The following is a 19598-nucleotide window of genomic DNA, read 5'->3' as shown; positions in this document are numbered from 1 at the left end:
AGACTTTTCTCATGCTCTTTGAAAGTTGCTTTCTGTTAGAACATTTAAAACAGGGCACTAGCACAAACAGGCAGCCTGTGTTGCTGACTAGAAGGATAAGAATATCTTGTAGAACAAAGTGGCAATTATATCAAAACGTTAGAAACAGTCAAAATCTAAATGCAGCAGCCCATTACAAACAGTATTGTAAGGTGCTTAAAAATGTTATTAGGAAGGCAAAAAGTATGTGGTATGCAGATAGAATAGCTAAGTCTCAGGATAAAATTAAAACCATATGGTCAGTCGTAAAGGAAGTTGCTGGTCTGCAGAAACAGGTCGAGGATATAGAATCAGTGCGTAGTGGGAATGTCCGTGTTACTGATAAGTCGCATATATGTACAGTATTTAATAATCACTTTCTGAATATAGCAGGTGAACTAAATAGAAACCTAGTCTCAACAGGGAATCATATAGCGCTCTTAGAAAAAAGTGTTCCGAGACTGTTACCTGAAATGCTCCTCCATGATACTGACAGGAGGTAGATTGAGTTAATAATTAAATCACTAAAGACCAAGAACTCTCATGGATATGACGGGGTATCTAGCAGAATACTGAAGTATTGTTCTATGTATGTTAGCCCAGTACTTAGCCATATCTGTAATTTTTCCTTTAGGAGTGGTCGGTTTCCTGACCGATTAAAATACTCGGTAGTGAAGCCACTTTATAAAAAGGGAGACATTGATAATGTTGACAATTTTAGACCTATTTCTATGCCATCGGTGTTTGCTAAAGTTATCGAGAAGGTTGTATATACAAAGTTACTGGAGCATTTAAATTCACATAATTTGCTGTCAAATGTTCAGTTTGGTTTTAGAAATGGTTTAACAACTGAAAATGCTATATTCTCTTTTCTCTGTGAGGTTTTGGACGGATTAAATAAAAGGTTGCGAACGCTAGGTGTTTTCTTTGATTTAACGAAGGCTTTTGACTGTGTTGATCACAAAATATTACTGCAGAAGTTGGACCATTATGGAGTAAGGGGAGTAGCTTACAATTGGTTCGCCTCTTTCTTTAAGAACAGAAAGCAGAGGGTAATTCTCCGCAATATTGGGAGTGGTAGTGATGTTCAGTCCCAATGGGGCACTGTTAAGTGGGGCGTTCCCCAAGGGTCGGTGCTGGGGCCACTGCTGTTTCTTATTTATATAAATGATATGCCTTCTAGTATTACAGGTGATTCAAGAATATTTCTGTTTGCTGATGACACCAGCTTGATAGTGAAGGATCTTGTGTGTAATATTGAAACAGTAACAAATAATGTAGTTAATGAAATAAGTTCGTGGCTTGTGGAAAATAATTTGATGCTAAATCACAGTAAGACTCAGTTTTTACAGTTTCTAACTCACAATTAAACAAGAACCAATATTCTGATCAGACAGAATGGGCATATTATAAGCGAGACGGAACAGTTCAAATTCCTAGGTGTTCGGATAGATAGTAAGCTGTTGTGGAAAGCCCATGTCCAGGATCTTGTTCAGAAGCTAAATGCTGCTTTATTTACCATTAGAACAGTATCTGAAATAAGTGACACTTCAACATGAAAAGTAGTCTACTTCACATATTTTCATACGCTTATGTCGTATGGTATTATTTTTTGGGGTAATTCTTCTGATTCAAAAAGGGTATTTTTGGCTCAAAAACGGGCTGTTCGAGCTATATATGGTGTAAGTTCGAGAACCTCTTGTCGACCCCTATTCAAAAATCTGGGAATTCTGACATTGCCCTCACAGTATATATTTTCTTTAATGTCGTTTGTTGTTAGCAATATTAGCCTATTCCCAAGAGTTAGCAGCTTTCACTCAGTTAATACTAGGCAGAAATCAAATCTGCATGTAGAATGCACTTCCTTGACTCTTGTACAGAAAGGAGTGCAGTATTCTGCTGCATCCATTTTCAATAAGCTACCACAAGAACTCAAAAATCTTAGCAGTAGCCCAAACTCTTTTAAGTCTAAACTGAGGAGTTTCCTCATGGCTCACTCCTTCTATTCTGTCGAGGAGCTCCTGGAAGAGCTAAAAAATTAAGCAAATTCCAGTGTTACATTGTTGATTGTCTTCATTTAAACTTACGACTTGCCACCTGAATATGTTTCTTTTATATTTCATTTTATCTGTTTCTAATATCGTGTTATAATTTCATGTATTGACTCGTTCCATGACCATGGAGACTTCTCCTTAATTTGGTCCCACGGAACAATAAATAAATAAATAAAAAATAAAACTGAGGACCCCAGGGCTCTTGCTAGACCATTGATGGTTACTAGAAAGGGAGGGACACATAGTACAGAGTCGTGTGGGACCTCATTATCTTGGATATGGGAAGAACTGTGGGAGGCACCAACTTGAACCTGGAAAATACAATGAGACAAGAAGTTCTGGATGAAAATCAGGAGCAGACCCCAGGGACCTCGCTCGTGTAAGGTAGCAAGGATGTGGTGTCACCACGTGGTGTCATAAGTCTTTTCCAGGTTGAAGAAGGGAGCTATAAGGTGTCAATGTCAAGAGAAAGCTATTTGGATGGCAGACTAAAGGAAAAACAGACTACCAGTAGCGGAACAGCCTTGACGAAAACCACCCTGGACAGAGTCAGAAGACCCTGAGACTCAAGGAGCCGACACAACCGATGGCTAACTAGGCATTCGAGCAGCTTACAGAAATCATTGGTGAGACTAATTGGGTGATGATTGTTTCTCTAGAGGGTGATTACCCAGTTCCAGTACTGGGATGATGATGCTTTCTAGCCATTGTGATATGAACTCATCCTTGCTACAGATGCATTTAAAGATGGCAAGGCTATGACACTGTCAGTCCACCGACAGATGCTTGAGCATTTGGTTTTGGACGCAATCTGGCCCTGGGGCTCTATCAGGGCAGTGGGCCAGGACACTGACAAATTCCCATTTGCTGAATGAAGCATTATATGTCTTCAAGTTGTGTGTAGGAACAGTAATTTCTCTTGCTCCACCCACCATTTTAGAACACAAAAGGCAGGTTGATAATTCTAAAACACAGAATATAATGTAGAACAGAATGTTTGGCAATGGTGTCTTGGTCAGTATAGGCAGCCATTTGAAGTAATACCAGGTTCACCTGCAGATGTTTGATATCCATAGAGACATCTGATCTTTGTCCAAATCTGCAAATGAGAGGTACATGGTTCAATGGTTGAAACATATTGTTCCCAGCATTCTTGCTTCTGTTATTTTATTACATGACATAACTAGGCATACAGCTGATTAACGGTAATGAAGTGTTCCATCAATGGGTGTGTCTTATTGCATCGGAAAGCTCACTTATGAACTCTAATGGCTTCTTTGATTTCTGGTGACCACCAAGGTACTGTCTTCCATCGGGGCAGTCCAGGGGAAAAAGGGTCGCCAAATCAGCTGCCAAAGAAATGGCCATAGTTGTATTCTGGACCACCTCATTGATATCTCCTTGTGGCAGTAAGCCAAGAATGACAGCAGAGGTGAAAGCATCCCAGTCCACTCCTGAGAGCCCATCTGGGCAGGTATCCTTAGGTGTGATGCTGAGGGAGGGACAGGAAGATCGTAAAATGGTGACTTTCATACATGTCATCAAATACTGTCTGGTGGAGGAATGGGAGAAGACCGCAGGCTGTGCCAGCCAGTTTCTTTGTTATGTTATTCCGGGTCTTCAACTTTTGGCTAGTGTTTTACAGGTGTCTTTTGCACATTAAAGACCAATCTAGTGTGGCACCAAGGTATTTAGGCTGTAAATCGTGTCTAATCCCCTATTGACAAAAGACACATTGTGCTGTCTGTTTACAATTCTGTTGCTTAGGTGGAATGTGCAAACTTGTATTCTGGCTGCATTTGGTCTGAGTCTCCAAGCTTTGTAATATGTGTTGCGAGTTTATAAGTCTATAGTCAACGTATTTTCTCCTCCCTGAAGTGTGCTGATTTGTATGGTTATGGCAAAGTCATCAGCGTATCAAAACTCTTTGGTAACAATGTCTGGCATGTCACTGATGTACAGGCTGAAGAGCACCACTGCAACACAGCAATGAAGAAGCAATCAAAGCAATGGGTGTAAACTATAGACTCTACACCATAAAAGGCAACTAAAGTTTCATCTACCAGACTGGTTATGACCACAGCATTCTGGGATTCAAAAGGGGTTTTCTTAGTGATTAACTATGAGCCAACACATAAATTATACAAGTCTAAGAACTGCTTCATTGTTTCATGTTGGATAATGTGGAAGCTGCACAATATTTTGACGAGACAGCTGCTCGTCATCTTCAGGTTCTTATTGACGTTTTGCTGCAATGGCTCACCAATATACATGCTGACTCGCTAGAAAAGCACAGGCACCAAGGGTTGAGGGTATAACATCATCATAGATGAATCACCGAGCACCGCAACATCCAGTGCTCGCTGCCAAATGAGCCACTGGCTTCTCATTCATGGCATAGAAAAAGCACAGCAGCAAATAGCGGCCCAGCATGCACACGGGCAGAATGGGCCCAGTTTTAGTTTGTGGACTTTGATTCTCCATGTGTGTTGGCTCAAATTCATTCATCTGTGGCCGACAATGCCTTAGTACTGCCAGTGTTGGTTCCCATGCCTTGCTGAATTGAAATCCTGGGACTTACATGAATTTCGACTGCTTCTTTAATGATGGAGTTCCAGTACGTGGAAGCATGAAAGGATTTCTGTCTCTCTGTAGTTCATGTTGTGTCCACTGTCAAGACAGTGTTCCGCCACAGCAGACCTTTCTGGCTGACCAAGTCTGGTGTGACATCTATGTTCGGCACATCTATCCTTAATAGTGTGACACATCTGACCAATGTATGATTTCCCCACACTGGCACAGGATTTTATATATCCCGGTCTCCTTAGCCTGGTCATCTTTAACTGAACTGAGCATAGTTTGCACTTGTGCTGGAGGGCAGAAGACACATTTTATTCTATGTTTTTTGAACAGCCTGTTCATCTTAATGGACATGCCACCAACATATGGTAAAAGAAAGTATCCTCATCGAGTTCTCTGTTTCTTCTGGCTTTTCCTGAGCTTTAGTGCAGGTTTAAATGCATTACGGATCTGTTTATCAGAGTACCGATTTTGTACAAATAAAAAGTGAAGATGGCTAAGCTATGCTGATAAGCTCCCTGCATCTGAGATGATTCTAGCCCTATGAATGAGAGTCCTTAACATGTCACTGCACTGAAATGGGTGATGGCAGCTTGTAGGTCGTAGAAATAGGTCATTGTGAATTGGTTTGCGAAACACACTGTGATCCAAGCAACCATCTTCTTGTCTGCGGACCAAGACATCAAGAAATGGGAGGTCTTCTTTTCTCCACCTCCATGGTGAAGCAGGGATGGAGGAAGTTAAGGTGTTCCAGAAATGCAAGGAGCATTGCTGCTCTGTGTCCAAACTACAAAAGTGTTGTCCACATATTTCCAGAAACATTTAGGTTTCAACACCGCTGACTGAAGTGCTTTTACCTTGAAGTCTTCCATAAGAAAGTTAGCAACTATGGGAGAAAAAGGCTACCCATAGTAACTCCGTCAGTCTGCTCAAAATATTGTTCATTAAATAAAAAGTAAGTCGAGGTAAGCACATGCTTGAACAGATGTAAGATGTGTTCCTCCAACTTAGTTCCTATAAGCTGTAATGAATCCACCACAGGTACTTAAGTGAACAAAGAGGCCACATCAAAACTCACTAATACATCAACTGATTCAAGACACAAAGTCTTCAGTCATTGTATAAAATTTTCTGAGTTTTGAATGTGATGTTCACATTTTCCTACCAGAGGGCTTAGAAGATCAGCCCAGATGTTTTGCCAGGTAATATGTAGGGGCTCCTATATTCCTCTCAATGGGGCGAAGCGAAACACATCCTTACAGATCTTATGCAGCCCATAAAGTCGTGATGGAACTGACACTTGTACTCTTGAGCTCTTTTTAAGATGTTCAGGAAACGAGCCGGATTTGAGGAGTGTGAATGTCTTCCGTTGTACTGCATCAGTTGGATCCTTCTGGAGACAGCAATACACTAAGTCCTGTAGTAAATCTGTCATCTTGCCGAAATAAGGTGTTGCAGACAAAAGAACAGCAGTGTTTCTCTTGTCAGCAGATAAAATCACTATTTGTGTGTCTTCTCTTAAAGACCGGAAAGTGTTTCTTTCTTCGGTGCTGATGTTCTGCTTCGGTGTAGGTGCCTTGGTTATGGCTCTGCAAGCCTCTCCCATTACTTCTTCAGCAGTCTCACTCTGAAGTTTCAAGACATCTTGATCAACAACACCGATGAAATCCTTGATAGGCAAGGTCTTTGGAGTGGGCGACACCAATATTGCAGCATCACTCAGTTTTCTATCACCAATATTGCAGCATCACTCAGTTTTCTATCTGTGAAATTAAACACAGTACATCTACATTGTTTACGTTCTTCCAATGACTGGCGTGTAAGGCGATTGAACTTCAGAGTTTGACACACCATGGCCTGCTGCTGCATCCAGTCCAAAAGCGACCAAACAGCACTGTTCACCCACTCCCAGGAATCCATTGACAGATGCAACAAGATATTCAGATGTAGTGAAAGCAAGCTCCTGGAAACTCTGTCTAATTCTCATCTGGTAAAAGGATTCTTTCTCTCACCAATGCCATGCTGGATCATTTTTTAATCCTCTTGGTGGCTGCAGAGTCTATCTAATGAGTGAACTTGGTGAATATCGGTATAGTTTGCTGATCCTGACATTCCAGTAAAAATATGAGGGAGCACAACAGTTGTTTCTCTTCTTGTGGAGTTTATCGAACTCACGTACCCTGTTGACCATCTTCTCCCCGTAGAGGTACCAGATGTGCTGTTTAAGGCTTTCCCAACATATTAACTGCTTCACTGGTATCGCGTCGGATAATGTTGTGGAAGCTGCAAGTGCACTGCGCTGCTATTTGTAGCCGTGCTTTTGCCACATAGCGAATGAGAAGCCATGGCCCATTTGTCTGGCAGGGGGCACTGGATGTCACCAGGCTCTATGACTCGTCTGCGATGACGTTATGGCACCAAATCTTGGCTCCTGCGCTTTTCTAGTGAGTCAGCTTATACATTGGTGAGCCATTGCAGCAACACACCAGTAAGCACCTGAAGAAGACAAGCAGCTGTCTTGTTGAAATATTGTGCAGCTTCCACATCATCATCTGACACAACGCCCATGAACCAATGAAGCAGTTATTACGTCAGAAAAGTCTTAAACAGCACACATCTAAGAACTGTTCACCATGCCATTCATTACATATTTCACAATATAAGACTATACTAACTACTAATAAGACTTACCTGATGAGGATGTTAACAATGTCTTCACATACTAGAAGTGCTTTTCGGTCAGTTTCCCACTTGTGATATTCTCTGAGTATCAGGTAGACACCACTGTTACGCATAATTTCACGTGCAGCTCTCGTTGCACAAAGCTGTGAAGAAATTTTTTAAAAATCTATAAATTCAGAGAATCACATTAAGCAAGTGATACATTTCATAAGCAAAATGCTGAATATAAACCATTGATAATATTGTCAATATGCAAGAAACCATTTTGCTGTGTATATATGAGTGCATGTTTGCCCTTCAAAAGGAAAAGGAAGCAAGAAGATGAGTTTAATGTCCTGTCAACGATCAGGTCATTATCGTGTCAGCACTTGCCTTAAGTCATTTAGGAAACCACAAGAATCCAAATCTGGAGAGCTGGACCAAGATTTAAACCACCATCATCCTGAATGAGAGTTCAGCATCTTACCACTGCACTACATCACTCACTACCATCAAGACAAATTTATAATTTCTGTAATCAACACAAAAATCAAATAGCGCATATTGACATACAGTGTCACTTTAGAAACACTAATAAATAGTGTAGAACTGGCCACTGAAACATAGGGGCATTACCTCCTGGTATGTTATGATTTGTGGGTTTCTCTCTCCAGTTCATTCTATTAGTTGCTGTTATAATACGAATCTGTATACTGTGGTAAATTGGTTTCCTAACATTTGTGCAGATGTTATGAACATGGTAATTCAAATACGAAGTGGTTAGACATGTATGAAAAACATAATTTTGTGCTCAAATAATGTTTGCGTACTTACTCTTTCATATACAGTTGTTGGAGATGAACTTTGTTGGCTACATGAATAATGATATGTCGTGGGGGTCAGTGCTGAGACCAATACCCTGCACTCTTTTCACCATTAATGTTCCAGTCACAGAATGTATGTGGCCACAGTGTATACCTATGACATCATGGTCTTGGACAGAGAATGACCACCCAGCTACTCACCAAAAGATTGTATAACCTCTTGGACCTAAAAGTTACCATTATCGGCTGGCACAGCAGTCTGACTAACTTACAGTCCATTCACAACCTCGGTTAACATGGTATCAGAGTGTCCAGGAACTGTGGGCGAACATGCTGGGTCACCACATACACCTATACCCCACACTTAACCAGTCATCAACATTACCTTCAAACCTCGGTGTCACCTTGTACAAATCACTGCTCTGAACATTCCAGGAGTATGCCATCATAGTGTGGGGAACTACAGCATATTAACATATCCAGCTCACACAGCAAGTCTAGAATTATATAATGTATCTGTCACACAGTCTAGCAAAAGACATTCCTACAGTGCAACAGCAGGAAGCCATCTAATAATACCTTTTCCACAAGAAGAAAATCAGGTAGTACTTACGGAAAACTGAATGATTTTTTATGATAAGTTGCAGCAGTCTCAGAATCACAACTTCTAAACACTTGGATACAAAATATCAACACCATATGGCAGTATGAATATAATAGAGGGAAACATTCCACGTGGGAAAAATATATATAAAAAAACAAAGATGCTTTAACTTACCAAACGAGAAAGTGCTGATATGTTGATAGACACAATAAAATAAAAAACACACAAATTTGAGTCTTGTAACAAATAAATACCCCACTCATACGGTTTTAGTTGGTGGGGACTTCAACCTTCCCTCGATATGTTGGCAAAAATACTTGTTCAAAACCGGTGGGAGGCAGACAACATCTTCCGAGATTGTCCTAAATGCTTTCTCCAAAAATTATTTTGATCGGTTAGTCCACGAACCCACGCAAATTGTAAATTGTTGCGAAAACACACTTGACCTCTTAGCCACAAACAATCCAGAGCTAATAGAGAGCATCATGACTGATACAGGGATTAGTGATCACAAGGTCATTGTAGCTAGGCTCAATACCGTTTCTTCCAAATCCACCAAAAACAAACGCAAAATAATTTTATTTATAAAAGTGGATAAAGTGTCACTAGAAGCCTTCCTACAGACAATCTCCATTCCTTCCAAACTAACTATGCAAATGTAGACGAGATGTGGCTCAAATTCAAAGATATAGTAGCAACAGCAATTGAGAGATTCATACCTCATAAATTGGTAAGAGATGGAACTGATCCCCCATGGTACACAAAACAGGTCCAAACGCTGTTGCAGAGGCAATGGAAAAAGCATGCGAAATTCAGAAGAACGCGAAATCCCGAAGATTGGATAAAATTGTATAAAATAAAAACATGGATAAAAACATGGATAAAATAAAAACATTGTCTCGAAATTTGGTAGAAAATCTGAAGAAATTCTGGTCGTATGTAAAGTACACAAGCGGCAAGACGCAGTCAATACCTTCGCTGCACAGTGCCGATGGTACTGTTACCAACGACTATGCCACTAAAGTGGAGTTATTGAACGCAGTTTTCCGAAATTCCTTCACCAGGGAAGACGAATGGAATATTCTAGAATTTGAAACACGAACAACTGCTAGCATAAGTTTCCTAGAAGTAGATACCTTAGGGGTTGCGAAGCAACTCAAATCGCTTGATACGGGCAAGTCTTCAGGTCCAGATTCTACACCGATTAGGTTCCTTTCAGATTACGCTGATACAATAGCTCCCTACTGAGCAATTATATACAACCGCTCACTCACCGATAGATCTGTACCTACAGATTGGAAAATTGCGCAGGTCGCACCAGTGTTTAAGAAGGGTAGTAAGAGCAATCCATCAAACTACAGACCTATATCATTGACGTCGGTTTGCAGTAGGGTTTTTGAGCATATATTGTATTCAAACATTATGAATCACCTCGAAGGGAACGATCTATTGATACGTAATCAGCATGGTTTCAGAAAACATTGTTCTTGTGCAACACAGCTAGCTCTTTATTCGCACGAAGTAATGGCCGCTATCGACAGGGGATCTCAAGTTGATTCCGTATTTCTAGATTTCCGGAAAGCTTTTGACACCGTTCCTCACAAGTGACTTCTAATCAAGCTGCGGGTCTATGGGGTATCGTCTCAGCTGTGCGACTGGATTCGTGATTTCCTCTCAGGAAGGTTACAGTTCATAGTAATAGACGGCAAATCATTGAGTAAAATTGAAGTGATATCAGGTGTTCCCCAGGGAAGCGTCCTGGGACCTCTGCCGTTCTTGATATATATAAATGACCTGGGTGACAATCTGAGCAGTTCTCTTAGGTTGTTCGCAGATGATGCTGTAATTTACCATCTAGTAAGGTCATCCGAAGACCAGTATCAGTTGCAAAGTGATTTAGAAAAGATTGCTGTATGGTGTGGCAGGTGGCAGTTGATGCTAAATAACGAAAAGTGTGAGGTGATCCACATGAGTTCCAAAAGAAATCCATTGGAATTTGATTACTCGATAAATAGGAGAGTGTGGCAGATATGATATGCGAGTTGGGATGGAAGTCATTAAAGCAAAGACTTTTTCGTCGCGGCGAGATCTATTTACGAAATTTCAGTCACCAACTTTCTCTTCCGAATGCGAAAATATTTTGTTGAGCCCAACCTACATAGGTAGGAATGATCATAAAAATAAAATAAGAGAAATCAGAGCTCGAACAGAAAGGTTTAGGTGTTTGTTTTTCCCGCGTGCTGTTCGGGAGTGGAATGGTAGAGAGATAGTATGATTGTGGTTCGATGAACCCTCTGCCAAGCACTTAAATGTGAATTGCAGAGTAATCATGTAGATGTAGATGTAGACACACACACAAATATTCAAGCTTTCGCAACTCATGGTTGCTTCATCAGGAAAGCGGGAAGGAGAGGGAAAGACGAAAGGATGTGGGTTTTAAGGGAGAGGGTAAGGAGTCACTCCAATCCCGGGAGCGGAAAGACTTACCTTAGGGGGAAAAAAGGACAGGTATACATTCGCACACATACACATCCATCCGCACATATACAGACACAGGCAGACATATGGCTCCTACCCTCGTAACTGCCCCCAGTGTAAAACCTGTCCCATGCACCCTCCCACCGCCACCTACTCAAGTCCTGTAACCTGGAAGGTGTACACGATCAAAGGCAGAGCCACGTGTGAAAGCACCCACGTGATTTACTAACTGACATGCCTACACTGTGAAGCCTTCTATGTGGGAATGACCAGCAACAAACTGTCCACTTGCATGAACGGACACAGGCAGACAGTGTTTGTTGGTAATGAGGATCACCCTGTGGCTAAACATGCCTTGGTGCACGGCCAGCACACCTTGGCACAGTGTTTCACCGTCCGGGTTATCTGGATACTTCCCACTGACACCAACCTATCAGAACTCCGGAGATGGGAACGTGCCCTTCAATATATTCTCTCTTCCTGTTACCCACCAGGCCTCAACCTCCACTAATTTCAAGTTGCCGCCCCTCGTACCTCACCTGTCATTCAACAACATCTTTGCCTCTGTACTTCTGCCTAAACTGACATCTCTGCCCAACCTCTTTGCATTTACATATGTCTGCCTGTGTCTGTATATGTGTGTGTGTGTGTGTGTGTGTGTGTGTGTGTGTGTGTGTGTGTGTGTGTGTGTGGGAGCGCGCTCGCAAGTGTACACCTGTCCTTTTATCCCCCTAAGGTAAGTCTTTCCGCTCCCGGGATTGAAGTGACTCCTTACCCTCTCCCTTAATACCCACATCCTTTTGTCTTTCCATCTTTCCTGATGAATCAACCATGGGTTGATAAAGCTTGAATATTTGTGTGTGTGTGTTTGTGTGTTTTTTATTTTATTGTGTCTATCAACATACCAGCGCTTTCCTATATGGCAGTATTGTTGACATAATAATGTCTGGTGAATAAAAGAGGGAAAGAAATCATATTGTATTCACATGAATAGAAAATGTTTTCAGTAGCACTAAATCCACAGACACAAAGGTTGATTGACTAAGAAGTGGTACTGAAAGGGACTAAACAGTGATATCATCAGTCCCAGACAAGTACAAAAACCTAAAGATATTAAAAAAGTCTTGTTCAAGGCCAGCCAGCTGTTCAAGGCCAGCTATACAGCCAATCCAATCTTAAGCAGTTTCACCTGAAATATAAAGAATGGTAATGAGAAGTTATTAGTAACTTTCATTATATTTGTCAAAGACATATGTGGGTGGCCATCAGCTGCACTAATAATATTTTTTCAGAGACATTTAGAAAAACATCAATAAGCTTGTTTAGGAACAAATGAAGAGATCTGGACTATATTACTTCTTTTTTCTTCTCGTCTCCATGACATGGAGGAGGTAAGACTGGTCTGCACAGTGTCCTTGTAATTGTGAAGATAAGTTGACAAGAGGGTTCAAAGGATGAAGGTGAACTCAAGGGTGAAGAGACTCTCCACAAATTCCAACTGGAACACCAGACCTGGGTTGCCTTTGTGGGACGTGAATACGCCTGTGGAGAAAAAGGATATGATTCAGGTGTTCTGACATGTATTGCATAGTTCAGCAGTATGAAGCTACTCATAAATTAACATTTGACTGCCTATTAAAAGTGAACAAATGCTCTTGGCTTCATTCCTCTTGTGTGGTTGAGAAAGGAGACACTGAAGCTAATGTTGCATCAGTCAGCTCTCTGTTTTGCTTATTAACATGAGAGGTATAATTGATTGAAATGGACAGTTTTATTGTGTCTCCCGCCAATCGCAAGGTATGCAAGCAGAAAAGGTTCAATGCTGACAAGGTTCATCACTGATTGTGCCATGTGTATGGAGATGAGACTGTGAGTGGCTGATGACAAAAATCAAGACTGGTCACATAGATATGCACGATGAAAGCGGTTTAAAAAGACATTTCAGATATGACTGATGAACTTGTGTAACATGACATAAATGTCCATGTGAGAATTTTCTGAACACGTGCCTCAAATTTCAAGGACAACCCTCTTTCACATCATCACACAGAGGTTAGGTTACCATAAGTTTTGTCCACAGTGGGTACCACAATCTACAACCGATGTTCACAAAACTGCCATGAGGAAGGGGAGGAATTTGTGGACAGAATTGTGACTGGGGCATGACATGGGAATAGTATGTGAACTCAAACTAAGGAACAGTCCGAACAGTGGAGGCACACTCAGTCTCCCAATGAACCCAAAAATTCGAGCAGACACTGCCAAATTGCAAAATGATGGTTACAGTTTTCTGGGATGGCAAAGAAATTTTCATCTCAGATTTCAGAAGAGTAACGCATGAAAATAGTGTGAGATCACTGTTTTAGTGTGAGGCTTTTATGGACTTCCAAAGGTCAGTCCAAAACAAATGGCATGGAATGATTATCAAAGGAGTCATTCTTCTTCACGACGATACACAACACTATACTGCAAACAGTAAAAACTTGGCACCAAGTGACTTTCATCTCTTCCACAAGATGAAGGCTTTCCTGTCTACTCAGCATTTCATAACCAACGATGAGCTCTAGGATGCTGTCATTAACTGGCTGAGGTGCCATGTGGCACCATTCCTTGATGAAGTAATGTTTTGGTACAATAAGTGTTTGAATTTCGGTATCAACTACATGGAGAAGTAATGTCATCATGTAAAAATAGATTGCATACAAAAAAAGTTATCTACCTTTTCCTTTTTTAAATATCCAATTGGAGGTTAATTTATGAATAACCCTCATAAATACATAGCATCTCATCTGTAAAGAAGTGATCCCAGCCCAGACCTTGTCCAAAAAGTGACTGTCACAAGTCAAATCCCACACTTGGGTACCAGGTCCAGTAGCCATAATGCCAATGGGTCCACTGATCCACAAGCTAGAATCCCATAAGGGGGACTGTTATTCTCCTGCTGTAATATGTCACTGAAATTCCCTTGCAGAGTGGCTATGGATGGTAAGGCAGTGTTGAAAGCATCCTAGTCAGCTTCCTTGAGGGTGTAATGGACGTGACAAATGGAAAATGATACTTTCTTGTGGAGCTCATGACCATCCACTGGATAGAGGGGAGAAGGCTGAAGCAACAGATTGAGAGAGCAATTAATGAATATGTTCCATGAGCCACTCTAAAATGAGATGGAGTGCTGCTGTCCAATAAACATAAATCAAGATCTGTAATTACATCATTTAGATTGCCTCAGTCAGATGTTCTGTCACTTAATGGGCTGCAGGCTTTGAAATCTCCCCAGTGGAAAGGCAGAGGCTGCTAAAAAATCAGGTTAGCTATTTCATGACATCAGTTCCCTATCTTGAGGGAGATAGATACTACAGAGAGTAACATCCTTAGTTTTCAATACACAAATAATCATAGTGGTAGTTGATCACTAAAAATGTCAGCAAGCACCAGTGTACAGATACCACCAGTTACTTTTAGGGCCAACTCTATTTTTAAAGCAAAAGGTAGGGGGCACATGTTCTGCAGAATCGAGTTTTCTGAAGAGCAATACATATTGCTGGACAAAATGATAGCAGTAGTTATTCGTGTTCTGCTAGGTGGTAAAAATAAGATTATAGTTCCACTGTTGACAACTACAGGTTTATCTGTGGTGGTGGGAGGGAGACCTCTGCATGGCTCACCAGTCAAATAGGATGTCTACATGTGTAATTTCAACTACCGATGGTTAAAGCCGGAGGGACAGGTCTAGTGCAGTTGGGGTTGCTGGGTTCACTAACATCTTTCGTTTTTTCTTGCCTTCTTTCTCCTTTTTATCCTTATTCTCCTGAAGGAGAATTGTTTCCTATTGGGGGTATCCAGAAGGTAAGGTGAGCAAACTGTTCTGCAGCCTGTAGCCTGTACCTCCATCAACAACTGACTGATGCAGGGCTGTAAGACAGTTTTAGTATGCTCACTAGGCCCAAACGAATGTGTCAGCTGGACAAGATTCTTTTCCAGCAGTAGTTGGGGGACCTAACTCTCCAGTGAGGGTGAATAGATACTTCACCTTTGCTACAGAAGGGACCCTAGTCAAAAAATGTGTGTGAAATCTTATGGGACTTAACTGGGCCCTAGTCACCATGAAATGTAGTAAGGTGGGGTTTGGCTCCACTTGCTACAATTTTACTCCTTAAACACACAATTTTTTTCATTATGTACATAATACATATGCTATATTCTTGCAAAATGATTAATTTCTTATTCAATGACTTATTCATAAAATGTTACAGTTCAAGTACCATCATGATATTTAACTGCAAAGATATTGGTAGTACTTTGAAGAATTACTACACATACCAGATTCCTTAACAACACATGACTAGTTAAGATTTCCTGTGAGCATACAGCTCATAATTGGTAAAATAATGTGCCTCAGTTAAAAGCCCTTGAGTTATATTTTTAATAAGCATTTCAAGTTTTCCAAACTCTGACTACTGAAAAGGTATTTGTTATTATCATTGCAAACTCCCATTAGGTAATTGAGCTATTTTGATGATTAAGATTGTGTAATTCTGAGAAATGATGTAATAATTTTGTTGCCATAAGTTTTTTGAACTTCATAACACATTTAGTTAAAAGAATACATTTTAATTTAAAAATTAAGAAAACTGAGAAAATTATGAATCTATGAATATTGCGTAAAGACTGGTAAATCCCAGTTGAGGTGTACATAATGTTAACTAAATAATCCAGCTAACTTTATTATTTTTGGAGTAATCCATCATATTGCAAAATCAAATTATTACTTGTTTTTCTGCAATGTCATCGCTACTTTCAACATAGATCTTATTATAAACTAATAAACTAACATGTAATAACAAAGTTTAATAAGTATTCTTACGCATGTCTATACGTAATTGAGAGAGTCCATTGTTCAGGCAGTCAGTCAGCTTCCGATAACCAAAGCTTAATTATCTTTGTCAGAGTCCACAGTTTGTCACCAGTATGTTAACATCTACAGTATACATCAGTGCAAATGTCTTCGTAAAAGCTTTCCGAGTCTGCAGAAGTAATTCACTTCGTCGGTATTGTGTATTTACTTTCTTAAATGTGTCAGTGAAGTCAGCACTCACTTGTGAATGAGCGCTATAAAATATTGCCACTGTCAAAATAGTTACAAATTCAGTGGATGTGCTTACCTGTGATTAATATTCAGTATGGGACATTTTAAACACGCTGATCATTGAGTGATTATGACTGACAATAAATGTAAAGCTGTATCACATTAACTGATGTTGTGTAGTGTACAAAATTTCAAAAATTGGCAGAAAATTAGATTACAGACAATAGATACTCAGCGACAAGCTATCGAAGGCTATATGTAAATCACAGGTGAGTCAAATTACAACCGTGTTTATGAAGTCTGCTTTAACTTGAACGAAATGTAGGCTGGATAAAGAAAAGAAGCACAAGCACATTCCAAGCAGCAAGTGCTGTCAAAACTTGATACGACAGATGTGGCAACTCAAAAATTGAATTGTTACTCAGTATTAGAACAGAGAGAGAATTTATGTGAATTGTGATGTTCAGCAATGGCAATTAAATACTGGGAATTTTAAAATGCTTTTTTCATAACAATGGCCCATATAGAAACAAGGTTCACTTGCCATCTGTAAATAGAACAGAAAGTTAGAAGGCCAATGAGGATACTGACAGCACAATATGTGAGGAGACAGTCTCCACATACACTGAGTTTACAACTTGCATAGACTGTTACAGTAGAGATGAACCTCAGACAATTGTTCTTTCCTCTTCGAGTCCAAGAACAGAAGAAGACAAAAGAATTGAAAGTTCAGACATAGAACCTCTAATGTCCATGGAATATATTGCAACACAATGCAGTTGTTTATTCTTTGTCATCATAGCCAGCTATTCATACAATAATTATCACTACGTGGCATTTACAAACTTCAAATTCATGACCAGCTCAGGAGATAAAGTACAGTGTTGTCACTCTCAGATACTCTGGATACTTCCTATTGCAGATGCCTGCCAGTCCCTAGCAGCACATAAATTTTGTGTCTGTTTATTCCTACATCCCTCAGCACACATGCAACAGGAGTTGGGTTTGGAGGAGAAATGGTCTCCTCAGTGTAAAATCAACCACCCTCACTTAGAAATCAAAAAAACTGTTTTAGCTTCCTACCTTGAACAAATCCACCCCCAGAAATTTTATCAAAACAGAACAACTTTTTTTAGCTATTACATGTATGCTCTTCAGCTTCTTATACTGTGGCTAGTGAACATTCTGAATTTTGGCACAGTATCAGGGACTATAGCTTATAAATTGCAAGATGCAGGTATGCCAGCACCTTGCAGCTAAGAGTGTTCACTGAGCTGGGGAAATATGGTTAACATGAAGAAAAGTATAACTATGTCAAGATGTTTTGATCTAAATGTCTGTGAAGCTGCCAGATAAGTCAAAAAGCTAATTTCCTTCTTTTATATCCTAACTCTGCTCAGGGTACATTCACCTTCTTTTGTGCTACGATAGCAGCATTTTTCAAACCGGTTCCCAAATGTTACTCTACCGCAAAATGTTGCAACAATCAGTATGAATTAAGTATGCATATTATTTGCTTAAGTAAGCAGAACTGTGAAACAATGTCTGCATGAACTTTTCAATTCCATATGAAAATTGATTAACTTAGCTTGCTTTGTCAGAAAATAAATTTTAATACACAGCATAGTGAATTTTAGTCCACTAGGCTGTGTAACATACAAATCTTTCACAGGACAGCCATTAGCGACATGTATTTTTCTAACTTCTTACAAATTTTGAACCAGTTCCAACACAGAAGTGGTGTGCATAAAAAAAAAACTCACAAGAAAAGTGTTTTTTGCATGTAAAATCTGAATGGAGATAGATTTTTGAAAGCAATTTTATTGCAAGAATGTATTTTTTATTTATTTGATTCACTTTAAACCATTTCCGTGCATTCAGTTCATGCAAGAACAAATTTTATGCGCAACATTTAGCTCAACTTTAAACCACTGTATTTTATTTTGACTTTACCCATTTATCTACCTTCATGTAAAGTTTGAACTGTTTTTTACAAATTTAAGGTATAGAAATAGCATACTTCAAAAACCTCCCAGAAAAACATGTCTTTATGCATTTTTTTTCACATGAAATCTGAACAGTGCACATACAAATGGAGCTATTAGTCAAGCTTTAATTTCAGCCCAATTAAAATCTTTAGCGAAAGAAATTAATTGATTTGCACAATTTGCCTGGGCACCAGCTCTGGTTCATTGTTCAAACCTTGCTTAATATACTGTAACTTAGCAACAGTAAGACAGATAAACAGTTTTTGATGTTGCTGAGGAGTCAGTCATATAATAATTTTTAAGTGAACACACCGCCATGTGATTGTATTATTGTTTTTTTTAATTTCGATCCCGGTCTCAGCCTTATGCCATTTTCAAATTATTGAGTTTATATTATTAACAAATTGATGTCCTGCAAAATACATTAATGACATAAACTCAGTCACTTGAAACTGGCATAAAAGGCCAAAACCTGGGTCATAATTAAATAAACAATGAGACAGTCAGACGGTGGCGTGCTCGTTAAAAAAGTAAGACAGGTGTTCAAACAGCTATACAAATGGCAGCTGATCCAGGTTACACCAAAAACTTTTTATCCCATGTTCCTAGCTCAAATAGGAATCGAGCACTAAGTACACCAAACCACAGTTCTAAGCACAGCCTTTTCAGACACATTTGTAACAGCACTGCATTGTAAGGATTATGCATGAAAAAGTTAAATTTGTGACTTTTACTACAATTTACAATAAAATAATAATAAAAAACAGTGGTCTAAAAACACTGGATTAGAAATTAAAAAAAATTGTAATGATGAAAACATGACAGCTTTCAAAGTTTCACCAGCACCATTTTAGAAAAATCACACTGCCTGGAAACAAGCTGAATGTGCTTGCTCAGAAATCTGTATATACCTGAATAAAAATAGTGCAAACCTGTGTTAATGCCTCAAGCAGCATGCATCGTATGTCTGCATCAACTTCCCGTGCTTTAGATTCAGGCAGATACTGCAGATCTGGTGGAAGTTTTTCCATCTCATCATCTGGAAACTCCTCGGGTCCTGCCAGAGGAAGGAGTAGGTGTGGCAGGATATCCACTGTTGGACTCAGCAGCCATTCATGACTGTCTGTCAGAGCAAATAAAAAATGATTTTTTGTTTTAAACTGTACAAGTAACACTTGAAAATATCTGATAAATACGTATGTTGAAATAAAATTTCCAAAAAAGACAGGTGCCATTGGAAAAATATATTATGCGAAAGGAAAAGAATTGTTTCAATGAAAAATGAAGTGAAAAACCATGAACAAG

The 19598-nt window shown here is 39.7% G+C and overlaps 1 protein-coding gene across 1 annotated transcript in view; it reads right to left on the bottom strand.

The window, feature by feature from the left end:
• Nucleotides 1–19598, bottom strand: part of LOC126100911 (protein HGH1 homolog) — an 86313-nt gene that overhangs the window by 31205 nt on the left and 35510 nt on the right. Inside the window, exons 5-6 of the mRNA XM_049911577.1 lie at nt 19226–19416; nt 7344–7477 (exon numbers count right to left, since the gene is read on the bottom strand). Coding sequence (XP_049767534.1) covers nt 7344–7477; nt 19226–19416 — 325 coding nt within the window. The remainder of the gene's footprint in view (nt 1–7343; nt 7478–19225; nt 19417–19598) is intronic.

This window comes from Schistocerca cancellata, chromosome 9, assembly GCF_023864275.1.
Source record: "Schistocerca cancellata isolate TAMUIC-IGC-003103 chromosome 9, iqSchCanc2.1, whole genome shotgun sequence".
NCBI lineage: Eukaryota > Metazoa > Arthropoda > Insecta > Orthoptera > Acrididae > Schistocerca > Schistocerca cancellata.
The sequence above is the reverse complement of the archived record's forward strand: the minus strand, read 5'-3'. Positions and strand labels throughout refer to the sequence as shown.